The 22,139-nt window shown below is 42.4% G+C and overlaps 1 protein-coding gene across 3 annotated transcripts; it reads right to left on the bottom strand.

The window, feature by feature from the left end:
- Positions 1-1,747: 1,747 nt before the first annotated feature.
- Positions 1,748-18,996, bottom strand: NDE1 (nudE neurodevelopment protein 1). 3 transcript variants are annotated; one of them, XM_063343663.1, is made up of 9 exons: positions 18,880-18,996; positions 13,222-13,350; positions 12,055-12,208; positions 8,781-8,929; positions 8,309-8,445; positions 7,042-7,221; positions 5,477-5,568; positions 4,296-4,432; positions 1,748-3,150 (listed from the first exon to the last, which is right to left on the bottom strand). In XM_063343663.1, exons 2-9 carry the CDS (start codon positions 13,305-13,307, stop codon positions 3,057-3,059), a joined length of 1,029 nt encoding a protein of 342 aa, XP_063199733.1. In that variant the 5' UTR covers positions 13,308-13,350; positions 18,880-18,996; the 3' UTR covers positions 1,748-3,056. The 3 variants fall into 3 exon arrangements, with proteins under 3 accessions (XP_063199733.1, XP_063199732.1, XP_063199731.1); XM_063343662.1 differs by lacking the exon at positions 18,880-18,996 and adding an exon at positions 17,597-17,836; XM_063343661.1 differs by lacking the exon at positions 18,880-18,996 and adding an exon at positions 18,021-18,157 and having other exon boundaries at positions 1,749-3,150.
- Positions 18,997-22,139: the final 3,143 nt, after the last annotated feature.

Genomic DNA, 22,139 nt, shown 5'->3' with positions numbered 1-22,139 from the left:
CATAGGGATATTTCCAACTAAAGCCTCTAAAGCAGGCTGAAAACAATTAGAAACAGCAGCCCACACTGAATGCAGTGATCTAAGCCAAGCTATTCTGCATTAAGGGATCAGCACATAGTTAGATTTTATTTTTGGAGCACTCCAATAGGACTGCAGCCCACTCCTGGAAACTACCAGGACCTACCACAAATCCATGCAGCTCCGGTACTTTCAGATAGCAGCTATTTTTGTGGTCACACTGGGGCAGTAGAGAGCCATGCACACCAAAGCCAGGTGTGGAATTACTCTAAATCAAGTACAGGGAGCTTACTCGGTGCCTTCGATTGCCCAGCAAATGAACCTTAAGCAGTGTGACTACAGGGAGAGCAAGTCATGCAAAAACATCCACCTTGATAGCTAATGCAATCACCTTCTAAAGCCAAGCATCGTGCAGAAGACACAAAGATCATGAACAGGAGATTCAGATGAGGCACCATTTAGCTAACAGAATCAGAGCCCAAACAGTTCTCTCTGCTCATGAAAGAGTAAAGGAAGATTTTAAATAAGAATCCATTTGGAGCAATTAAGATGACAAGCTGCAAAGGAGGGGGGTTAGGAGCTATCGGATAAGACCTTTACATTGCTTGATCAGCCATGCAGCCCAGCTCTGTAAACATACTCAAAGAGCTGGCTGTTGAACACACAGCTCATGAGCCTGCATGTGTGGGAACAAGGAGACCAAGGAAGTCAGACTTCACATAGAATGGTCTTAAGCACCAATGCTTGGAGCAGAACCAGCAAACTGAACATGGAGCCGTTCTAAAAGGAATTCATCTAGAAAATTCACATGCAGAAGTTGGTCTGATGGTTAGAACACTGCCCTATCACCTGAGAAACCCAGGTTCCAGTCCCTGTTCTGCAAAGCTTGTGACAAAATAGGGGGTGAGCTTCTTTAGTACCACCACAGAAAGCATCCTTCTGCAACAGTGGCCAAACTAAAGTTCCTCTCCTCCCAAAAAAGTTTCTCTTTATACCATTACAGAGATGACTGTTCTGGACTAAATTATTTTGACAATTTTCAATAGCATATCAACCCCTAGTCTGTCTGATTATATCTGTAGTCACATTAATAATATATCTGTAAAATATATAATACTAGCACGGCCACAATTTTCCAACTATCTACCTTATCTCGATGCTGTGTCTCAGTCTGACTGCAAGCCAACTTGCTCACCAAGCAGGCAAATTCTGTCAGGATAAGGAAAACAGAAATTGTCTTGACTGATCCCTCCAGGCTACACAGTCCACTGAACCATAGTCCATGTGTCAGCACAACTAACAAAGTGGCCCACACGCTTCTGCTCCTCATGGGTAAGGAAAGAGTGTCAACTCCCTGTGTGAGAGGAGAGGACAAAAATCATGTAAAAAATGCCAGAGTTCAAGATTTCAAGACAGAGCAATGTCAATACTAAGCACTGTAAATCCCAGAGGCATCTTTAGCTATGGCAATATTTACATTCCTTAGGGTAGGAAACCATGAGAAGAAAGATGTAGGAAAATCTTTGCACATGATTCAGCAACACAAACAATGTCTCTTTCAGCTTCATTGATCAGGAACAGATGAGAAACTGGTAGCAAACATCTGCGCATAAACCACAGTGACAACTCACAATAAAACTCAAAATGAATCAACAACTAGCATTCAAAATAAGCTTTATTCTGCTCCCCAGTTAAGCCAACTTTGTAGATGGCCTGAATAATGGGAATGATCTGTGGTTATTTCGTATTCCAGAGAAATAGATGCATTAGTGGCTGTTTTCACAGCATTTTCTAAAAAAAACCCAAACCAAAACAAAAAACCCCCTCCCCCCAAAAAAAACCCCAAGAAACAACCCACACTACAAAAAAAAAAAAAAAACACAAACCAAACCCATTTATGCATTCTTTTGTCAAGTAAGCTCTCCCTACCCCACCTCCTGCAAAAACCCATAAAAAGTCATGATTATTTTTGCAAGTACAGGCTTCCATAAGGTACATTAACAGTGTGAGTGAACCTACTCCATTTAAAAAACAAACCAAAATGCAGTAATATTCTATAGGGGAAAAAAAACAGATTTAAAAATAATTCTCTACTGATATACACTTGCCTAGCATAAAGGACTTCTCAAGTTAAAACCCCACTTCTAAATTAGTAACAGCTGAAAGCATATATTCTCATAGAAAAAAATAAAACAAGAAAATATCACTAATACCCAAGGCACATTATTAAAGGGAGATTTGGAAATTAGTAAAACCCACCTATTACAATGTTAGAACTGGGACCTGTCTCTTGCTTCCTACAACAGCCAGGCTTTATAGGCCACAACATGGCAAGAAAAGATGTCTCTATGCTAAGCCAGTCCAAAGTGTCCTACCTTGTTGTTAGCTCTGGGATCTCCCGAGTACTCTAAGCACTAACCATTCCTCACCTTTAACCATGACCTGTTCTTAATGGCAAATCATTGCTTACAAAACCACCTTACCACTAGAGAGGCAGATTTTGGTGTAGCAAGATTCTGACCAGCAACCATCCCACAAAGAGCTGAGGAGCTTCCCTGCAGAATACACCTCTCTCCACATAAAAACACTCCTCTAATTCAGGCAGCTGCAGCACACACCACCTATGACAGAATGCCAGCACAACCAGAATTTAAGCCAGAACACCATGGTGCTGTATTAACACCAAAAGACGAAGCCTGAGGAGCTGCATAGGGAATATTTTCTCTGTTGTAGGTAGAGGGACAATGGCTTTGACCGGCAGTGTCAAAAGAAGAAACTTTCAAGGAGCTACTTACAGCACCTGATGTAGGAAGCAATTTTAAGTCCTGCACTGCTAGGCAGCAGTGCTTTATCAGGCTACCCACAGAACTCGGTCCAGAGGACAGACTGGGCAAGGACACGGGAGGCCATTGCCAATTGCAGCTTCTTGTTCATTTCTCACCTACCCTGAGCCTGCTGCCTGATTTGTCATTGATATTGTCTTTAAAACTAAAGTTTAAAAAAATTTTTTTTTCCTTTTCCAAAGCCAGCCAGGCTTTTCATAGCAGCATCTTGACAACACTTTGCGAGGGATGGCTCATTGGTCCCGGAATATTTGAAGGCCGTGTTCCAAACTCCAGGCGTTTCACTAACCTGCAAATACAGAATAGAAGTTAGTGCATTTCTTACTTAGTTTTACCATCTTCAGAGTAACTGGTCACTTCCAGAGTATACCACTCAGCTTGAAAAATTCAACAGATAAAAGAATATCATTCTGAGCACTAAGTGAGCCCATTACTTAACTGGGCTGAGTTTCCAGTGTAACACAGAGCTCCGTTTCCCTCTGAGTAGTGAGAAGCTATCTTTTACAGGTGTTGGAATTTCAGTTCTAGCATTACAGCTGTAGATGTATAGTCAGCTGTGTGGATACGTAAATGTATGGCCCTCGAGGCTTTCTTATAGGAGCTTTCATGAGGTCTCTTCCCTTGGGATAACAAGCACGATGTGGGGCACTGCTTCCATACAAGGACTCTAGGCACTGGGTAACAGGACAAACAAGTATTCCCAGTGCAAGGGTCCAGCTGAGTAATTAAATCTGGAACACTCTTTACTATAGGCACTTAATTTACAGAGAATCTGAACAGTGTGCAATATGGGATCAGCAGGGTTTTAGCAGACACTGAACTGCAATTTGCTATAACCTTGCTGATTTTTATTCATTTGTTTAAAAAAGACAACCAGTTCAAGTGTTCAGACAAATCTGTAAGTTGAGTCAGGTAACTTCCTGTCAGCTGCTCCTCAGAAACATCTCTTAGCAACTGTAAAACATTCCAATTGAGTGAATCCATTATTCGCCTTTTTTCCAGTTCTCCCATAAATGACAATCTTAACTGCGATAAGGGAAGCCCCTTATGTGCCATAATCGTTCTGAGACACCACTTGTGCAAGAAAATAAAGCATAAAACAAATTGAGCCAATAAACAATAGCTCCTCTGATGTACTTCATCCCATTTAAACACCAGGTTTCTAATAAAATACATGGATCGCATTTGCTTTGAATTTGTGGTTTTCAAAACTTGATTCCAGCTAGTCTTTGAATTTCATCAGCTTGTGGTTCCAAATTTTAAACTGAGCTGAAACATTCAAATCACAATCCTAAATAACTAAATTTCGTATCTTTTGAAAATAAATCTGTCTCTACCAAAACAAAGATTTAATACTAAACAGAACAGTACCAGTCACTAAGTTCTAACACTAACAGTTCTCACTAAGACACAACAGCAGAGAACAGCACTCACCCTGTATCACACAGAGACTGATGAGGACTCAGGCGTGTTTCAAGGACATCTCTGTTCATGTACATGGACACCGTGGTTCTGTTTGGAGACTGGTCATACACAAAGTTTCGGCAAGATGCAAGTTTGGACTCCAAAGCCTAATGTAAACACAGACAAGGCAAGTGTCACCCTTCTCTTTCACAAGATGGCATTGTGGCACACCAAAATGGCATTAAGAGTGTTTGGTGGGGTTTTTTTTGTTTGTTTGTTTCTTGTAGAATGAGTTCTCTAGTAGAGGAACCTGTTAGATCCCAGTGCCACATGAGTTCTGAATTTTTGAAGACATGAAGCCAGTCATCTCTCTAAAGCTGAATCTCTGTTTTTGTAGGGGAGGTTAAGAAGTTGATGCTGTGCACCAGTAGGAACACAAAATCTTCACCTTCCTTAGGGAGATTTTGACATCTTTCTTAAAGGCACCACTTTTTAGATTATTAAATGTTCATTTGAGTTGTCTCTTCCCTAGACACATATTAGGTTGTATGTACCAGGTGGTACACCTGAGGGAACTGAGGCACAGATACTCTATTCCCTACCACATGTTCCCATCCTAGATCGCTCCACCTTTGTTTGCTGGGTTACTCTTCAGCTGTATCGGTTCTGCAGCTCAGTCAAATCAAAAGTCGTGCAAATGCTCGTGCCAACACAGCACTAAGGCATAAGGGAGAAAACAGAAGGAAGACATGGGATAACCTTTCCAGCATCAGCACTACCTTAAATGTCAAGCTAAAGCTTAACATGACATTAGGCCTTGCTCAAAATACTACTGGACTCTTAAGGCAAACTTCACCAGAAACCCTCTGGATAGCAGGCACCAGCCTGCTTTCTTCTCCGCCTTTCATGTGAGGAGATCCCTTCTAAGTTTACTCACGCCCATTTATTCTTTCTGCACATGTGGTTTCAGAAACTCGTAGAGGAAGTTCTTATGCACATGTGGATAAGATCTTAGAGAAGCAGAGCGGGGTCCATCTTTATTTGGGCATTGGTCAGAAACGTACAGAGTCCACACCAAATTACAAGGCCACACTTAGCTAATCTGGGAGCAAGATACTCCTTCCAGTCTCCCCTGAGCAGCAAATAGTGCTGGCTGCAGTTACAGACAGCTCTACCTTTCCAAGAAAATTGGCTAGCAGGTAATCACTCACCCCCACTTTTCGCAGCAAGTCTCCCACGATGTTAAGTGCAGATATTCTTGCAGCAGGTGTGAGAGGGGTTGCACCATAACTGTCCTCAAGACCTGCAGGACAGATTAAAGGAGGATACCTTACTCATTTGAAAACAAAAAACCAAACCAAAACAAAAAACCAAACCAAAACAAAAAACCAAACCAAAACACATACACAAAACACTTGAAACAAAGTCAGAAAACAGCCTGACACACAGAGCAGAGGAAACATCAATATCTTCACCTTTTTGTATCTCACTTCCAGGTCTTTCATATCCATTAGGAATACAAAGCACTGTCTCCCTGAGACAGCTCAAGTTACGCTATCCTAAGCTAAAGTCTCTAAATGTGCTATAGCTTGGGTTTCTAGATACTTTTTCTACCAACCTACTCTGCTGTTGCTGCAGTGGGACCAGAGGGATGTGTCTTCAAAGAGGACTACTATCTCTCATTTCACTACAGATCTCCAAATCCTCTCACTTTTACAGAAGCATTAATTCCTCTGCACAAAACATCATTTTAGGTTAAGCATACTGAAGCCCACAATCAAACTTTGTTAGTGCTCAGAGATATAATTTCAAATCATCAGAATGGGACAGTACAATTCCCTGCACTTATGCATACACATGAACAGTTACACAAATTTCTTGCTTTAAGACTGAAGAAGATAGAAGAGTTAGTGTTAGAAGTTTGAAATATTGAAATAATCAGTGCTCACAAAAAATAAGTAACTGATATTGACATGAAAGCAGAGAAATATTCATTTAGTACAGACAGCTAGGATGACTTGTCAGTGTCCTGCTGTTCCAGAATAAAAAGAAAGTCCCTCTCAAAGAGCACTTACTCTCACAGAGAAGCCAACTCAAATAACATGAGTGTGACGTTAAAGATCACACTGAAGTTTTTAAAGTCCTTCCCCTAATTTAGCCCAACATGTCTGGGACAGGTGCAAAGTAATACTATAGTCCAAACAGCTCACAATTATTATTACTGGACAATTCATAGAATCATAGAATTGCCTAGGTTGGAAGGGACCTTTCAGATCAAGTCCAACCATCAACCTAACTCTGACAAAAACCATCACTAAACCATATCTCTAAGCACTATGTCTACCCGTCTTTTAAATACCTCCAGGGATGGTGTCTCAACCACTTCCCTGGGCAGCCTGTTCCAGTGCTTAATAACCCTTTCAGTGCAAAAATTTTTCCTAATATCCAGTCTAAACCTCCCCTGCACAACTTGAGGCTGTTTCCTCTTGTCCTATCACCTGTTACTTGGGAGAAGAGATGGACCCCTACCTCTCTACAACCTCCTTTCAGATAGTGGTAGAGAGCGATAAGGTCTCAAATCAAATGGAAACAAACAGCCTATGAATAAACCCCAAAATCAGAGTCTGTGAATACTGAGACCATGGTGGCTGGATTTGGGTGTATCTAACTGAAACACTCAACTCTGCTCCCTTCTTCTCATTCCTTCTTTAGCCAGAAACTATAGTAAGAACAAGAGCATCAAATGGTATTTCTCTGCTGGTTCCCTGTCACTCACCTCTCCTAAACGTCGCAGGGGTGGGTATGTTGATGCTGGGTGCCCGGTGCAACGAGGGAGTTGAAGGCACAGATAAGGATGCTTGAACTGCAGTGTCTGTTCTTTCTGTTTCCATGGTAGTTCGCATCTGTGTTTTGGGTTTCTCCTGTTTCTGCTGCACTGCAAGCTCTTGCCGTAGATCTATGAAGGAAGCAACACAAAGCAAGCCTTTGGAGTACATATCCACCAAGATAAAAAACAGGTGAGAAAGTTTGTCTTGCTCAAAGATTGTTGCCCTTGTGGAGGTGAAGTCAAGTCACTTATCCTTGTAAAGATTACTCCAGCCATACGTTCAAAATCTGGAAGATCACTAAAGGCTTTTCTAGTATTGTGGCTCAAGGCACGTTCTGCTGTTAGTTCAGTTGCTATTATCTGGCTTTAATTTTCATACCCTTTTCATACAGCTTCTTTTGGAGCAGGGAATTAACTCCTTTCCAAACGTTACAGGCAAGTAAGCAGAGGCACATTAAGACTGAGGCTAGGCAGCTTGGCACACCTTGGCCACATAACAGCTCCCTGCCAGGTTCAGATCCTACCTATTGTACCTTTTCTCTTCTACCCTGGTTTCCATATGAAGGAAACCTGAGCTGAGGCCAGGTGGAAGCCACACCATTATCTAACCAAGGGATAGAGCACTTCTGTCCCACTACAGCCTGGCTGTAGTTTATGGAAACCACTCAAGGGCACAGGATTTGAGTAGATCTGAAAATAGAAGGCATTTTCCAGCTCCATGATCTCTCTCTTCTCACCCATCGTTATTGACAGATATCAAGAAGCTAACACATAAGGCTATTCAAAGGTAATTAGAAGTCAGTCACAACCCTCCTGTTTTACTGCCCCATTAGTGCTTTATTGACTCCACTTTTCACAGGCCAGGAAACTGTAACATTAATGGTTATTAAAGCTGACCTTCATGGCTAACAGGAAGCCAACCAGCACGTGCCCAGCTGAACTGACTTTTCTTAACTCCCTAAGGCACTGAAGCATCACCACAGATTAGGAGACAGCTGGAACAGATTTTTGCTTCTGTGAGCTGATCTGGAGCAAGCTCAGGAGTTCAAGCAGTAAGGGGGAACAGTCTTGAGGCTTCCTCATTTACTTCTACATTTCAGATAGCAGATTTAAAAGATGCAAACTTAAAAGCCAAGCTCTAAGATGTATGGAGAGGACTGAACAGCCACATGCCAGGAGAGGAGAAAGGTAAAGATAAAAGTAATTTCTGTCTAACCTCTAGCTTCATCTTTCAGGCGCTGCACAGACTCCAGAAGGTTTTCTTTCTCATCCAGCTCACTCTCCAGAAAAGCATTTCTTTCAATAGCCTGGTTTAAACGCTGTTCAAAATCCTCCAGAGACATTATAGTGGCTCTGAAAAAGAGTGCACAAGGTGTCACTACCAGATTGTTCAAGCACATAGAGGAACTCCCTCTCTCACATGAAAAGGGATAATGTTGCTTTTTCGTTTCATTTGCTTGATTATTTTTTATTTTAGCTTGTAAGATACAAAAGCAAGCATTGGGAGGAGTGGAAAGGAAAAAAATATTGCATTTCCTATCTGCCACAAAACTCCTCACCACAATCATCACCTAAGTGATTAGTTCAGAAAGGCAGTGCTAACAAGCACAGCATCACAAACAGCTCAGTGACACCGCATTCAGAGGACAGATCAGAGGTAGAAAAAGAAAACATAAAATGTGGGTCACCTTTTTGCTCTTTCCAAGTCATCATTTGCTTGCTCAAGTTCTCGAATGTATTTCTGAAGTTGATCTTTAATAGCTTTTGTCTGTGCCAAGTCATCTTCCAGAGCAGAGATTTGCCTGTATCCTTCTGAATGCTGCATTTCAATCTTTTCCTAATCAAAGGCAAATCAAACAGCACATCAGGGACTTGGCAATGCACATTCTCTTTCTGTGGCATTGTCTGAGCCCCTTCAAAGGCAGAGGCTGTGAAGTTTTTTTGAGAAACATCACCTTACAGATGATAAAATGTCAACAAAGCCAATTGCTCACATACTTTTGGGCTGCCAGCAGACAGCTCATCCTGTCACTCCTTATCAAACAATGGTGCTGGGGGCAGTTCCCAACCTCCACAACATAAGGCCACTCCTTGCTCTCCCAGACAGCAAGACTCAACATAATCTCTGAACCCCAAGAGCTTTAGCAAAATCCAAAGCAGGATGCAAGAGAAGACACTAATTTTCAACTCTAGTTAAAAAAAAAAAAATAAAAGTACTTAGTAGCCCAAATAACAAGAAAAAAACAATCTATCCAAGTGTGACACTGTTACATACTGCTCTGGAACCAGCAGGACTCTCCACTACCTCTGTGGTTTTATTAGCCCAAAGCAGGTTCAGAGTTCTAGATCACAGAACATTTCTGGTGCAGTTACGCAACAAGCTTTGGATGTGAACCTAAAAAGAGCTGTCTCCCTTTACAGCATGTACATGAGGGTAGACTTAAGAGAGGCACAGGCAGGGAGGAAGGTTTACCTTCTCCACCAAATATCTCTCCTGCTATTGCCACTATATGCAGAGTTAGCTACACATCATGCGACAGGGAAAGCTTCACAGCACTGTCTACTGCAACACTTTATACTCCACCACCTTGCTATCAGATCACTTCAACATGCCAGAGATTTTTTTGAAACTCCAAGGTTACTGTATAAGTAGCATTCCTGAAGTGCTTTCTCAATCCAGAATTTAAGTACAACACACTTAAAGTCACTGAAAACAAATCCATGCACTGGAATTTGAAAACCATGGCATGTAGACTAGCATGACTGATAATTTGAAGACAGCTATTTTAGCACATGAAATGCATAGACAAGGAGGAGGAAGAGAGATACCCATTCTTAATTAAGAAATCCTTATTCAATTACAGTGTGGTGACACTGCTATAATTCTGGATCTCTGAAGCATAGTTACTTGCTGAATTTAAGAGCCCCCAAGCTGGAAGAGGCAGATTACTTTCAACTAGCTTTTCACAACTCCCTATACAAACTCTCCAAAGAATTATTTCCATTTATTTTTAGGTAGTGTGAACTCTGCTTTCTGAGGGGAGAGCAAGCACGCACACTACACCAGTAAGGTCAAAGCCACAAGTTGTGTGGGCCTGGCAAAGTTCATTAGTGTTGACCCAGATGCAGACACCAACCCTTGATGTGCTCAGTTAACACTGCTGCTCAATAGTTTCACAAGTTTAATGCTTTGCTCTTGAATTGATTCAGATAAAAGACCAGAACTGCAAGGTTTGAGTCGTTGTTTTCAGCCAATTGTAATAAACTATCAGCTGATCTGGCCATCAATGGAGTCTCTGTTCCTTCACTGCAGGCTGCTACTGCAGTTTTCAGGCTGCATGAATAGCCAATTGTTAAACGGTTTGTTTCAAGCAGAATACATTTTAATAAAGTTATCTACTGTGAAGAATAATTCAAGATTTTCTAAAATATGTTTACCCTCCACTTTTTGAGGTTCTATGTTGTTTCTTATTATTTTCATTCTTAACTGCTTTGGCTGGTTCATTGTCCCCTTCTCTCATCCTAACTCCTCTAGAGAAAGAAAAAATCCACATCCTCCTCAATTAAATGAACTGCAGGGGGTTTTATTGTCAAACTCATGGCTTCTCCCCAAACGCATCAGCTTCCAGGCATTTATGTGACTACATGGAACAGTAGACCAATACTGCATACAACATGCAGAGGATTTAACACCACTAAGGCACTAATACAACAAGAACAGAGATCAGTACAACATAACACAAAGAAACAAGTCTTGGAGGTTTTGCCATCAAAAAGCTGGGGGGGAGCAGAATCACTAAGTTGGTGCTAGAGGGATAGGACATCTGCCTGTAATGGAAGAGTATTTCTTTCAGACAGTACTTTCAAGAACGGTTTAGACAAAAGGCATTGCAAACCTGGATTAATTTATACCAATACCTTCACTCCCATTAACTCATTATGGCATCCAATTGAGTAAAAGTGTAATTAAATTAGTCTCTGCTTCCACAGATATTGACCTAGCCCTACAAAATACAGTGTAGTGTTTCTTGGGTGGCTATACCTCACCTTTAAGTAAAAGGCCAACATGATCAAACTTTAAAAAGGCATACCAATTTCAGTGACAATTTTTTTTCAAGTTTAAGAAAACCTACCAGTATTTCCTAAACCTGTCAACCAGCATAGTGTACTAGCAGCATCTTTAATGAGACTGAAACAAGGCATAGATAGCTTCATTATTTCTTAAGTCACTCTGGTAAGAAGTTCCATCTCAGTAAGTTCATATCCTTTAAGTTTTATAATTATGGAAGTTAATGCTTTTCAACTGGTTCTTAGTTTCACAGAAGGCTAACCAAGAGCAAAGAGGACAAATTATTCTTTCAAGTACAGATAGATTCAGTAAGAAAACCAGGACTGAAAATGTTTTATGCCTCTCCGTTCTCTGTGTTACCCACTGGCTGCCGCTTCCCTGCGTATCTGAAATGCCAGACAATAAACACACAACTATGTAAAAAGGGGTTAAAACTACTGAGTTTTCTTATGTAATGCAAGAATACAGTTGGAATGTTTGTATTTTGATTGTTCTGCAATATTATCTGCTTCTGCACAATGCAGACAGCAAGAAAGCTGTGAAGAAAAGCACTAAATAGATGGAAGAAGGAATAGAACAGCAGTTCTGTTACATTCATGTTTACTCTCCACTCTACTGCAAACAGTTTTCTCCAGTCTCAAATCTATCCTGACACATAGCCAGAATCTGCAAACAGGGATTCAGGAACATTACCAAGGTATCCAGCACCCTCAAAGCAGACAACAGATTGGCATTTCTTAATTTTTCAAGACTTCCTTTTTGGCAGTTTTCTGTTCAATTTCTTTGTAATGCGAAAGGTCCCTGTCCACACAGCAAGCTGAATCTGCACATGCCTGTCTCATTCACCTTTGCACTTAAGATGTACAGATAGTGTATACATCACCAACTCTTACCTTAACTGACTCCAGTTCCATTCGCAGACGATTGTTTTCAGACAGAAGGTCTCTGTTTCTGGACTCTGTTTGCTGCAGCTGCGTCTCCAGTTCAGCTTCATACTCTCGACTCCCTTCTTGGAATTCACGCAATTCCTCCTGCGTATTCTCAGCACTAGAGAGCAATTCCAGCAACAGAACTCATCATAATGAACAAAGAAAAAAACAATCTCTTGTACACTCAAGGTAAAAAAAAAAAATACTGCCCTTTAACATAGAAGGCTCTATGACCTTCTCCAACATACATATTCAACAGGAAGAGAGGACCATATGCAAATGTTTCTCCATCAAGCATGGAAAGCCACTCCATAGCAAACTAGTAAACAAATAAAAAAAGCCCAAACAAATAGAAAAATCCCAAAGTCTGTCTTCACACTGTAGTTGTTGAGGACATGTGAAGCCTCTTTAGCTTATACACTGTCCACTGCTATCTGCATACTTAATCTGTTATTCAATTCAATTATTTATTTAGAAATATGAACAAAGCAATTTTTGATTAGCAATAAAAAATGAGGAAAAGAGAGAAAGATGGAAGGAAAGGTGTTCTTATAAAAGATTCTATTGAAATAATCCTCCAGCACGCTAAATAAGCAGTGCTGAAAGGTCTGAACACCTGGTCTACGAAAGGATTCACTGATATCAGCATCTGAAAAGTTTGAATTTTTTTTCAACCCTCTACTGCATTTAGAGCAACCTATCAAGCTAAAGGGAAGAGCAAAGTATGTTAATTCTCAGCCAGGGATCCTCCTCCATCTGCCAAACCATTCTTGATCCACACGGCAATATAAAGAGGGAACCACACCATCACCTCTGTAACAGCCCAGATCATCCACCCCCAACAAAGTTCTGCAGAGAATTACATTTACCCGGGCTGCCCCGACTGCAATCAGAAGCACAATTTCAGCACACAGGGTCCTACTCAGACCAGAGCAGGGACAAAAAACAGCACTGCTCAAATAAGCATCAAGGACTCTGGGCAGCTGTAGTTTATGCAGAAGCATTGCTACTGCTACCACTCAAGATAGCTGAACCGCCTTGAATTTACTCTCCTACATGGTGCTATCTATGTCTGCATGCAGTGTTATGCACCCTATCGAACAACTCAGAGGAATGAAACCACTGTCTCACCACTGCTTGTATTTCATAGCCAACTCTTTCCAGTATCTGGTTTCCTCTTCCACTGAGCTGAAGTGATGTCCTTCGGAGTCTTCCATGATGAGTCCTCAAAGTTTAAAACTCCTGTTCAGTCTTATCCCCCTGGAAAATTAAAGGATCAAGCATAAGAATTAATGCACTGGGCTACCTCAGTGCTTTTTGCGGCAGAGCAGTGCACCCCTCCTCCTAGAAAGTTACTGCACGCCTGGAGACCAAGCTGAAGACCAGCCTCGACAGGGCTCTGCTGGATATAACACAGATGTGAAAGAATCACTGCTGAGTAATCAGGACCCTTTCCACAGTTCTCCCAAGGCTGCTGCATGCTTATGCCACATCCCCAGGAGTGAGCACCTTCCCCACCCTCCAACTACACAGCACCAAACCTCAAACTTCAGCTGCAGTTGTGCCAACACACACAGAACACAAGTGAAAGAGAAGACATCTCAGGCACAACTGCAGCTCCAAAGACAGTGCAATTAAGGTCAATTTCAACAACCCTAAAGACACTTACCATGAAATTGAAGAGAAACTTCAGAGTGTCACAGATAGGTACTCAAGATACTAACCTCCTGTGTTAACATTTCCAGGAACACCTAAGCTTTTTATGGACATAACTGCTGGACAAATGAAAAATTTCTCCCTCAGTTAACACACAAAGCTACCTGACTTTAAACCTGAAATATCACAATCCCCATATGGCTGAGAGCCACAATATATATGGATACTTCAGAGAACCATGTGAGAAAAGAGCTCCAGAAATTCCCAGGGAAGTGAGGATTTTATAGGTTTTAGTGGGATACCACCTGGGTGGACTAAGGTATGCAGATAGATTGCAGCAACCCAGTGAGCAATCCAGACCATCCAGTTGTCCCCGTGCCAGCATAAACCCAGTCACAGGACATAGTCCCAAATGGGAAGGACACATGAAAGAGCCACAAGGGAATCAAGAGCCTTAAGTTGGTCCCTCCCACTTGAAGACTTAAGTGTTTAGACACCACAATTAAATAAATGCCCTCTGATGTGCATGATGCGCTCTAATAAACAGGTCACTGGCAAATATCATTTTATACAAGTTAGTCTTGACAATGGAGAAACATCAGACCTAATCCCCTGGATAACCTGCCCATGTCCAGCCCTGGTTGATGCAAAGATTCCACGTAGACATTATCCATTTAATAGAAACCCAAGTAGATCAAGGACAGTAAATAAAGGTGGAGTGGAACAATTCATGACAGTGGCAGTTGTGAGAAAGCTGTATTGCTGAAATCTAATGTCTGAGGAAACACAGTTCTACTAACTTTCCGCTCCAGATCTACGGAGCAAAACATTTTCTAGAGGTATTCCTGATGGAATAGAGGAAAAAAAATAGCCAAAGCCTTCAAAGACCATTTAGATATCAGTCCTGCCTTCTGCTCCTCTTATTTACGATACTCGGTAGACCTGAGCAGCATCGCCATAGCTAAAGAAAATGTGCAGCCACTGCACATCTATTGAACTCAATGGAAAAAAATATATTCATTATATGTGTTGAGACTTTCCTCTCCAGTAACTCTACTGAGACAAACATAAGTAGTTCTTAGCTCTACTACAGACAACAGTAGTCTGGTTATCTAAAGCGCAATTCTTATATACTCAAGCAATGCTGCAAAGCACAAGTCCTTTTCACAGCCTAGGCAACTTTCGGGATATTACTGAGCAAACAGTAAGCAGCTGTCACAGCTCTGTGGGCTGTGCCCACACACCTCAATGCACAGCATCAGCTACACACTCACAGAAATTACACAACTATTTAGAAGGGGAGCTGGCAGGTGAGGGGAAGTTACTAGACTTTAGTTTTTATAATTCAGTTTCTTGACACAAAATGTTAATTTGACAAAGCTACATGTCTGCAAGAAGTCTCAAGGCTGCTGCTCTTTATATGTATTTACAGAAGTATGCACTTAGGAAAAAGGAGAGGAAAAGGAATGTGAGTAAGGAAGAGTGATTTTCCAAATAGTATCCTTGACCACTAAAAAGAAAAATCACAACCAAGCATAATTAACATTCTTGACTTAGGATAGTTTACAACATGTCTAACTATTATTTTTAAGCGAACTGAAAGTGCCTTTGATGTTAATGAGCATGTCCTTATGCTCAAGACACTGTGTACACACATACCAGTCCTTTCAGCACACTTGTGAAGAAAAAAAAATATTCTCTTTTACAGATGAGAGACAGGGAGGGAGGGTCATACACGAAGTGATGCAGGTGCAATGGGAAACCAAGAAGGATCAGCATCCATTACTGTGGTCAAACCACTTCAGAGAACAGCAAGCCAGAGTCTCCTTTGGATGGTTATTTCTCACCACTCAAACAGGAATTTTCTGTATTTCTTCAAGAACAGATATTCCACCCAGGGTATGCCTCATTTTGCGACATAAATTTTTCAGAAGTCTCCAAAGAGGAATTCTTCTGACACAAGCATTATAATAAATCCCATATCCATGTTCAAACAGTCAACAAAAGAAAGTCAGACCAGGTAAAGATGGACTGCAAGATATCTTGCTCCCAAAAGCTTTTAAACAACCCTTTGGAACCAAAGGACATGGTTCCCATGGCCTCAATAGCTTGAATATGCTCGTATCTGTCTCTCACTTGCGTTTTTACACTGCACTTTGGAAGGACTAAAATAATGTACTAATTTGCATTTTTTAAGATTGCATCGTCACATACAAAAGAATTTTCCCTAACTGAGACATAAGACTTTTAAGAGTTCTACAGAACCTTGAAAACTTTCACAGAAGCATAAAGATGCTGTCCCTTTCGGTTTCTAAGTATGTCTTTGTAAACATGAGATTATGGACCCACTAGGATATTATGTGTTAAGAGTACGTTCTGTTTCATGGTTGCCATTACTAAAGAGAACTTATAATTTACAATTCATTGTTAAACTGCAAATACATGGAAGGACTGCGGACCTATACTTATTCCACAGAAATGTCACAACGTGGCAGAGATTGTTTCACTACTGCCCCATGGCACAGGCACATGCTTTGTGTCTACAACATATGAGGAAGACCTATTAGGTTCCCTGTACACCCACACTATGTCTTAGCTCACAGGGATTTTCAAAATAACCAAAGATGCAAGATACAAAGTTAAACTGAAAAGAAAAATTCCAAGTTTTAGACAAAGTAGTAAAGCCTTTTCTTATTTTCTGAAATTTGTTTTTAGAAAAAAAAAAAATCAAAAAACGCTCACATAAATCTTTCTAAACTGCCAGCAGAAAGGGTAGGGTTTTGACTTTTTGGTTTTCTTGCTGTTGTCTTCTCCCCTTGATTTTTAACAGCTTGGAGACAGTATGCAAAATGCCTTGAAAGTAATTAATTAAACCAATTAACAAACTTCTCATTGTCTAGGCGCACTACAAAAGGGGGGAGGGCGAGGGGGGTAAAGGAGGTTGTAGCAATGTTTTGTTAAACATTGGCAAACGTGGAAAAAAACCAAGGAAAGTCACAGTCTATAGCAGGCACACACTGGCTGCACCTTAGTTGTTTTCTTACACATGAAGCCAGAAAAGACATCTGGCCAGACTTGCTGCGCGCAAGCAGCACACCAGTGCTGGTCACAGACATTACAAAACCTCTACATCATACAGGAAGGGGAAGCGTTTATGGGTGGGGAATGGACTTCTGCAATGAGAAAAATACCTCAGCATAAACGGTGCAGGAAACGATTTCATAGAAGTGAGAGCATAATTGCAAAACTCTTAAGGAAAAAAAAATATTAAGAAGTCACACACAAAATTATTCAAGGGACTTCAATTTGGGAATCAGAGTCTGAGTTTACCAAATTCATGAAGACCTCAACTTAGATTCTGTTTCAGTCCTAGAATAAAAGACTCAAAACAACCCTACATACTGAATACTTCTTTTCTTTTTTTTTTTTAACAAAAGAACATTTTAGCTTGGTGAACCATGTTGGCCTACCTTTGTAGCAATGCCTGATGGTCTGAGTCAGAGCAATTCATATTGTAATAAAGTAAAGCAGTACCATAAATACTACCAAATTATCCACGGCAGAGATGAAGCTCCTATTAGACGTTTTTTTTCCTAACTGTAAACCAAAACAAACCCCCTCTTTGCTCCTGGAAAGTAGCTTTCCCATCCTATGAGAATTACATTTTCTTAAAAATTTCACTTTTCTTAAAAAGACCCTTCTTGCAAGGGTCTTCCTATAACATAAGGGCCTATTTTCTTTTGTTTAAGCACTACAAAAGAAAATCACCACAAGAGAGAAAGAAAAGGAAGAGGTCATCGGAGTGCCAGGATTACTACAGAATCCCACAGCCAGCACTGAAAAGAGTTACCATCTTCTCAGGATCTTCTCTATCAAACGGTTTAATTCAGCAAAGCCTTCATCTTCACAGACACCGTTCCAGCTCCAACACTTCCGAGTTTACAGTGATGCCTAAGGCAACTCCGCAAAGTTTTCTCTCCCGCGATGCCTGACCTTGACGCTCCCAGCCACGCACGGCCCGCAGCGCTGGGGCTGCCCGTTCCCATTCGGAGCACGCAGCAGGGCGGGAGGGAGCTCAGCCGGCGGGCACGGTTCCCACGCTCCCCTACCCACCACCAACCGTCAGAGCAACTCCACAACCAGAAGGCAACTCAGGTTCGCCAGGAAGGATGCGAGAGGGTCCCAGCCCCGTCTCCCCTTGCCTCCCCGACCCTGCCCCGGTTATCACCGCAAGACTCGGGACACACGGAGGGGCTGCGCCGCACCGACCCTACCGGCAGCAAGGTCGCTCCGCCAGCAGGGGAAGCCCCGGGACGCAGCCCGCCGTGGGACGCGGGGCAGCCCCGATCTCTCACCGCCGCCGCAGGACCGCGGAGCTCCGCGCCGGCAGCCACGGCTCGCCCCGGCCCGGCCCGACGCGGCCGCCCCATTGGCTGCCGGTCACGTGCGGCGTGCGGCTCGGCCAATCAGCGCCGCCAGAAGGCGCCTGCTGGAAGGTTTGGAAACTTTGGTTACTTTCAAAAGGCGCTGGGGGGCGGCGGCGGCCGGTCCCACCCGGCACGGCACGGCCCTCCGCCACCGGGCCCAGCCATAGCCCCCGGAGCCGGCAGGGACGGCCCGTCCCCGGCCGTGTGCTCTGTGCACGCTCACGCCCAGCCTTAGCACGCACCAACCACGCTAAACCCTTCCATGGGTGTTTTACGGGCTACAGCGGGCACGAGGGCCTGCATCCTCTAAGATGCTAACGGTATAAATTTGCCAACCTGCTGTAATTTTAAATACACGTTTTCCCTTGAAGTGTGGAGAGGAAAAGCTTTACATCAAATATTGTGATTTGTTTTTTATTCCAAAGACCTCTCCTGAAAGAGCAAGCTGTGAGACAATGACCATAACTATTTAACATCAGTGCAACATTTTTACACTGAAGTCCCCTTTTCACAACAGGCTTCTGTGTCACTGATGCCCGTGTTGCAAGGACAAAGCAGCCTGTGAAATATTAGACACTTGTACTCCTCTACATCTCAGCATGATGTCATCACTACAGAAAACAAGCCGCAAGCATCCGCAGGGGGAAGGAGCTCCCATAGACAAAGGGACGGGGCTGCAGCTTGATGCAGCCAGAAAATCACTCACCACGTCCTGGCCGTGCAGGGTCGGCATGAAGGGGACCCAGGCATGCAAAGCCTTTCTCCAGCGCCCCAGGTGTGCTCCTACCCAGCAGCATGCACAAACACCCTGTCATTAGGTGTGTCTGGCATTTGTTTCCTGAGTCAAAACAAAAACAGCAATTATCACATAGGTGTAGATACACTCTGGCTCACATACATATGGCCATATGTCACCAAGTATCACTTCACACCCCTGCAGCAGGTTTTACAAACTGCTGGATGACAGGCGCCCACACGCAGAGGCCCTGATCCCAGTTTCATCTACTTCTGTGATGAAATACCAGGCCTGGAGCAGAGTCTGATCCTCAAAAGACTTAACTGTCTAAACTGGGAACGTGCCTCTCCCAAAGACTTTGTAGAACAAGGCTGGGACTGTAACAAAGAGGATGGATGTTTTTCTGTAAGAATATTCCACTAGTAGAAGTCTATCCATAGCTAACTTTAACTGAAAACGGTGAGCTAAACAATTATACTTTCAGCTGAACAATTATACTTTCAGGACAGGTGTTCAGCAAAATAATTATATTTTGAGGACAGCCGTTCAGCAGAAGTAAATGGAAACAAACTATTATACAACTATGAATAGAAAACTAAACTATGTAGTTAAAAAAAATTGGGTTAATAGCAATTTACAGTTCTGTCATTACTCAAGAATGTTTTTATTATCAGATAAGTTATAGAAAATAAACCACATACTATCGTACTATGTCCCCAGTAATTAAAAAAATTATACATTGTTTGCAAGTTTGGGACAAAGGACATTTTACTTCAACACTTCAAATAAATCTTTGAGGACAGTGTGAGTAAACAGATGATATCAAAGATACCCCTGTGTATTTTTAATAGTTCTCATCTTGAAATACTTGTAAAACATCACAAAAACTCACAGATTTCAGAGGAAGCCGTTTAGCCTCTCATCCAATTCTGAAACAGCAACAAGCAGCACCCAAACAAATGCCGGAGGCTCAGAGGCATTACTGTACACAAGCAATAAATATTAAAAAAAAAAGGTTACTATAATTACTATCGCTGCCTAGTTTGCAAGAAGAATGAGAACATTTGTTTGTTTTAAAATTAGCAGAGGAAAATAAATGATTTTATGCACTTATTTTTAGTTTGCTGATTAATAATTAATAAATGGCAAATTTTTGTGGTGCAAGGGTTCATGTGCTGGTTATTTTAGTGAGAACACTACACTGATTCTTCCATGAAAGCTAAGAGAGCAAAAATATATTCTCTTTAAGTTCTGGTAAGGTTGTAACACCTTATCTTTTGGCAATAACCTTCTTACGGGGAAAAAAGATTTGCTTTGCTGCAACAATTAACTCACTCACCACAGAAGCACTCACTCTATGGATGGACCAGGAACTGCTCATCAACTGTCATTACAAACTATTGAACTCTTTTTTTTTTTTTTAAAGGATTACTGATACCCATAACAAGATGTGACAAACATATGTATTAGAATATCATATGCAAATATTGCTGTCACTGAAGAGCAAGTATTTAACATCAATGAAACCTATTTCTGTCTCTTTAAAGATGTTATATAATTCTCTGCAGTCTGTATATGTAAAATTGGATTTGCAAATGCTTAAGCAAGAAACAGATTCGCACTATTTTAAATCCCTTTTGATGAAACTGTCAAATGCTCATTAATAGCGCTGTCTTGCTAAGAAAGCAAAACATAACACCACTCAAGGCTCTGATACAGAGCAGCATTGCAGCCTGGGGGAAGCACGGTAGCGGGGACAAGACTGGATCTAGATATGAGATGAGCATTGTCACTAAGAAGACTCCTGACCTTGCTGGTGGCTGCAACCCATTAGGTGAAGGTAAAATGACAACTGAGCCTAATACCATGACGTCACTTATGATCAAAAGATACTGAGACACAGAAAGTGGACCCTCACGCAACTCTGTCACTAAACCCCCTCCTTGAGGGGCTCAGCTACTTGCATGCCAAGAAGCAAGCCCAGCCTAGATAAGATGAATTTGCTGCACAACCCTGGCCCATACTTCTGAGGAAACTGTTACATTGTGAGACAGAGCTGTGTCCGTAGAAAGGCAATAAAAGTAAAACTACAAACAGACATAGGGTTGTTGAGACAAGGACTATTAGCAAGTAGCACAAGCATTCACGAGGAAAAATACCAATGCAGAAAGTCATAAAATCCTAAAGTGAATAAAACCCAGTTATCTTCAGTGGATTGCTAGTGTCACCCACATCAACAGACCCAGTGAATGACAAGTTATTAAAACTGAGCTAGCAGTGGATGCCTACCCTTTTCACAATGCTTGTTTGGTCTGCAGGCTTCAGGTGTTTTATCAGGGGGTGGGGACCATACCAGTGGTTTATTAGAAGCCTGTTCTTTTTTGTTAGCCAGAAATTGCTTTATATTTGAGCTTTATATATCTTACTTAGAGAATTTATATACAGCTAACAATGCCTAAAGTGACCCAGAGAAGGACGGTACAGAGAGGTCAGACGCTTCTGCTAAAATAAGCAAACAGCAGATTTCTGAACAGTACTGACATTTAGCTGCTCTCCTTGGGCTTAGGACTATATACTGCCTTCAAGGTAACCGGTTCTTAGAACCGGTTAAAACTGGTCCCTAGCAAACATGATTTTTTTTCTGTGTGTGCAAAAAAAAATGTTCTAAGCTAAAGCTTAAATTCTGCACAAGGCGTCAAAAATTATTACCTATAAGATGCTAGTTCAATGCCGCGGCAATTCCCACCACATGCCTGAGTAGCGAGCACACCTGCCTGGGCTCCTGTTGGGAGACCAGGCCCCTCCACGGGCCCTCCCAGAGACCCCTCCGGGGCGACTCGCACCGAGCCAGAGCTCAGGCGTGCCCAGACCGAGACCCCCACTCTGGGCGTAAGGTGGGGGGTCCCGGTGTAAGGGGGAACAGGGGTGGTGCTCAGTGGTCCCACCGGGGAGGGCCCCAGCTGTCCTTGAGCGGGGCCTCCCTCATCCCCTCAGGTACCGCCCTCATCCCCTCAGGGCAGCCCCAGGCACCCTCCAGCTAGGCACGCGCACTCCCGCAGCCCCTTTAACCCCGGGTCGGGGTGTCGCCCGGCCCGGCCCCGCCCCGGCCCACACGCCGAGGAAAGCCCCGGCGCTGGGGAAGGTTCAAAAGCCACCGCTCCCCGCCGGGACTGGCCCGCTGCGCGCCCAGGAGGAGGAGGGAGGGGAACGTTACGACAGCTGTCTTTGCG

This window comes from Chroicocephalus ridibundus, chromosome 8 (assembly GCF_963924245.1).
Source record: "Chroicocephalus ridibundus chromosome 8, bChrRid1.1, whole genome shotgun sequence".
Classification (NCBI taxonomy): Eukaryota; Metazoa; Chordata; class Aves; order Charadriiformes; family Laridae; genus Chroicocephalus; species Chroicocephalus ridibundus.
Note: the sequence above shows the minus strand (reverse complement) of the source record. Positions and strands in the feature narration are given on the sequence as shown.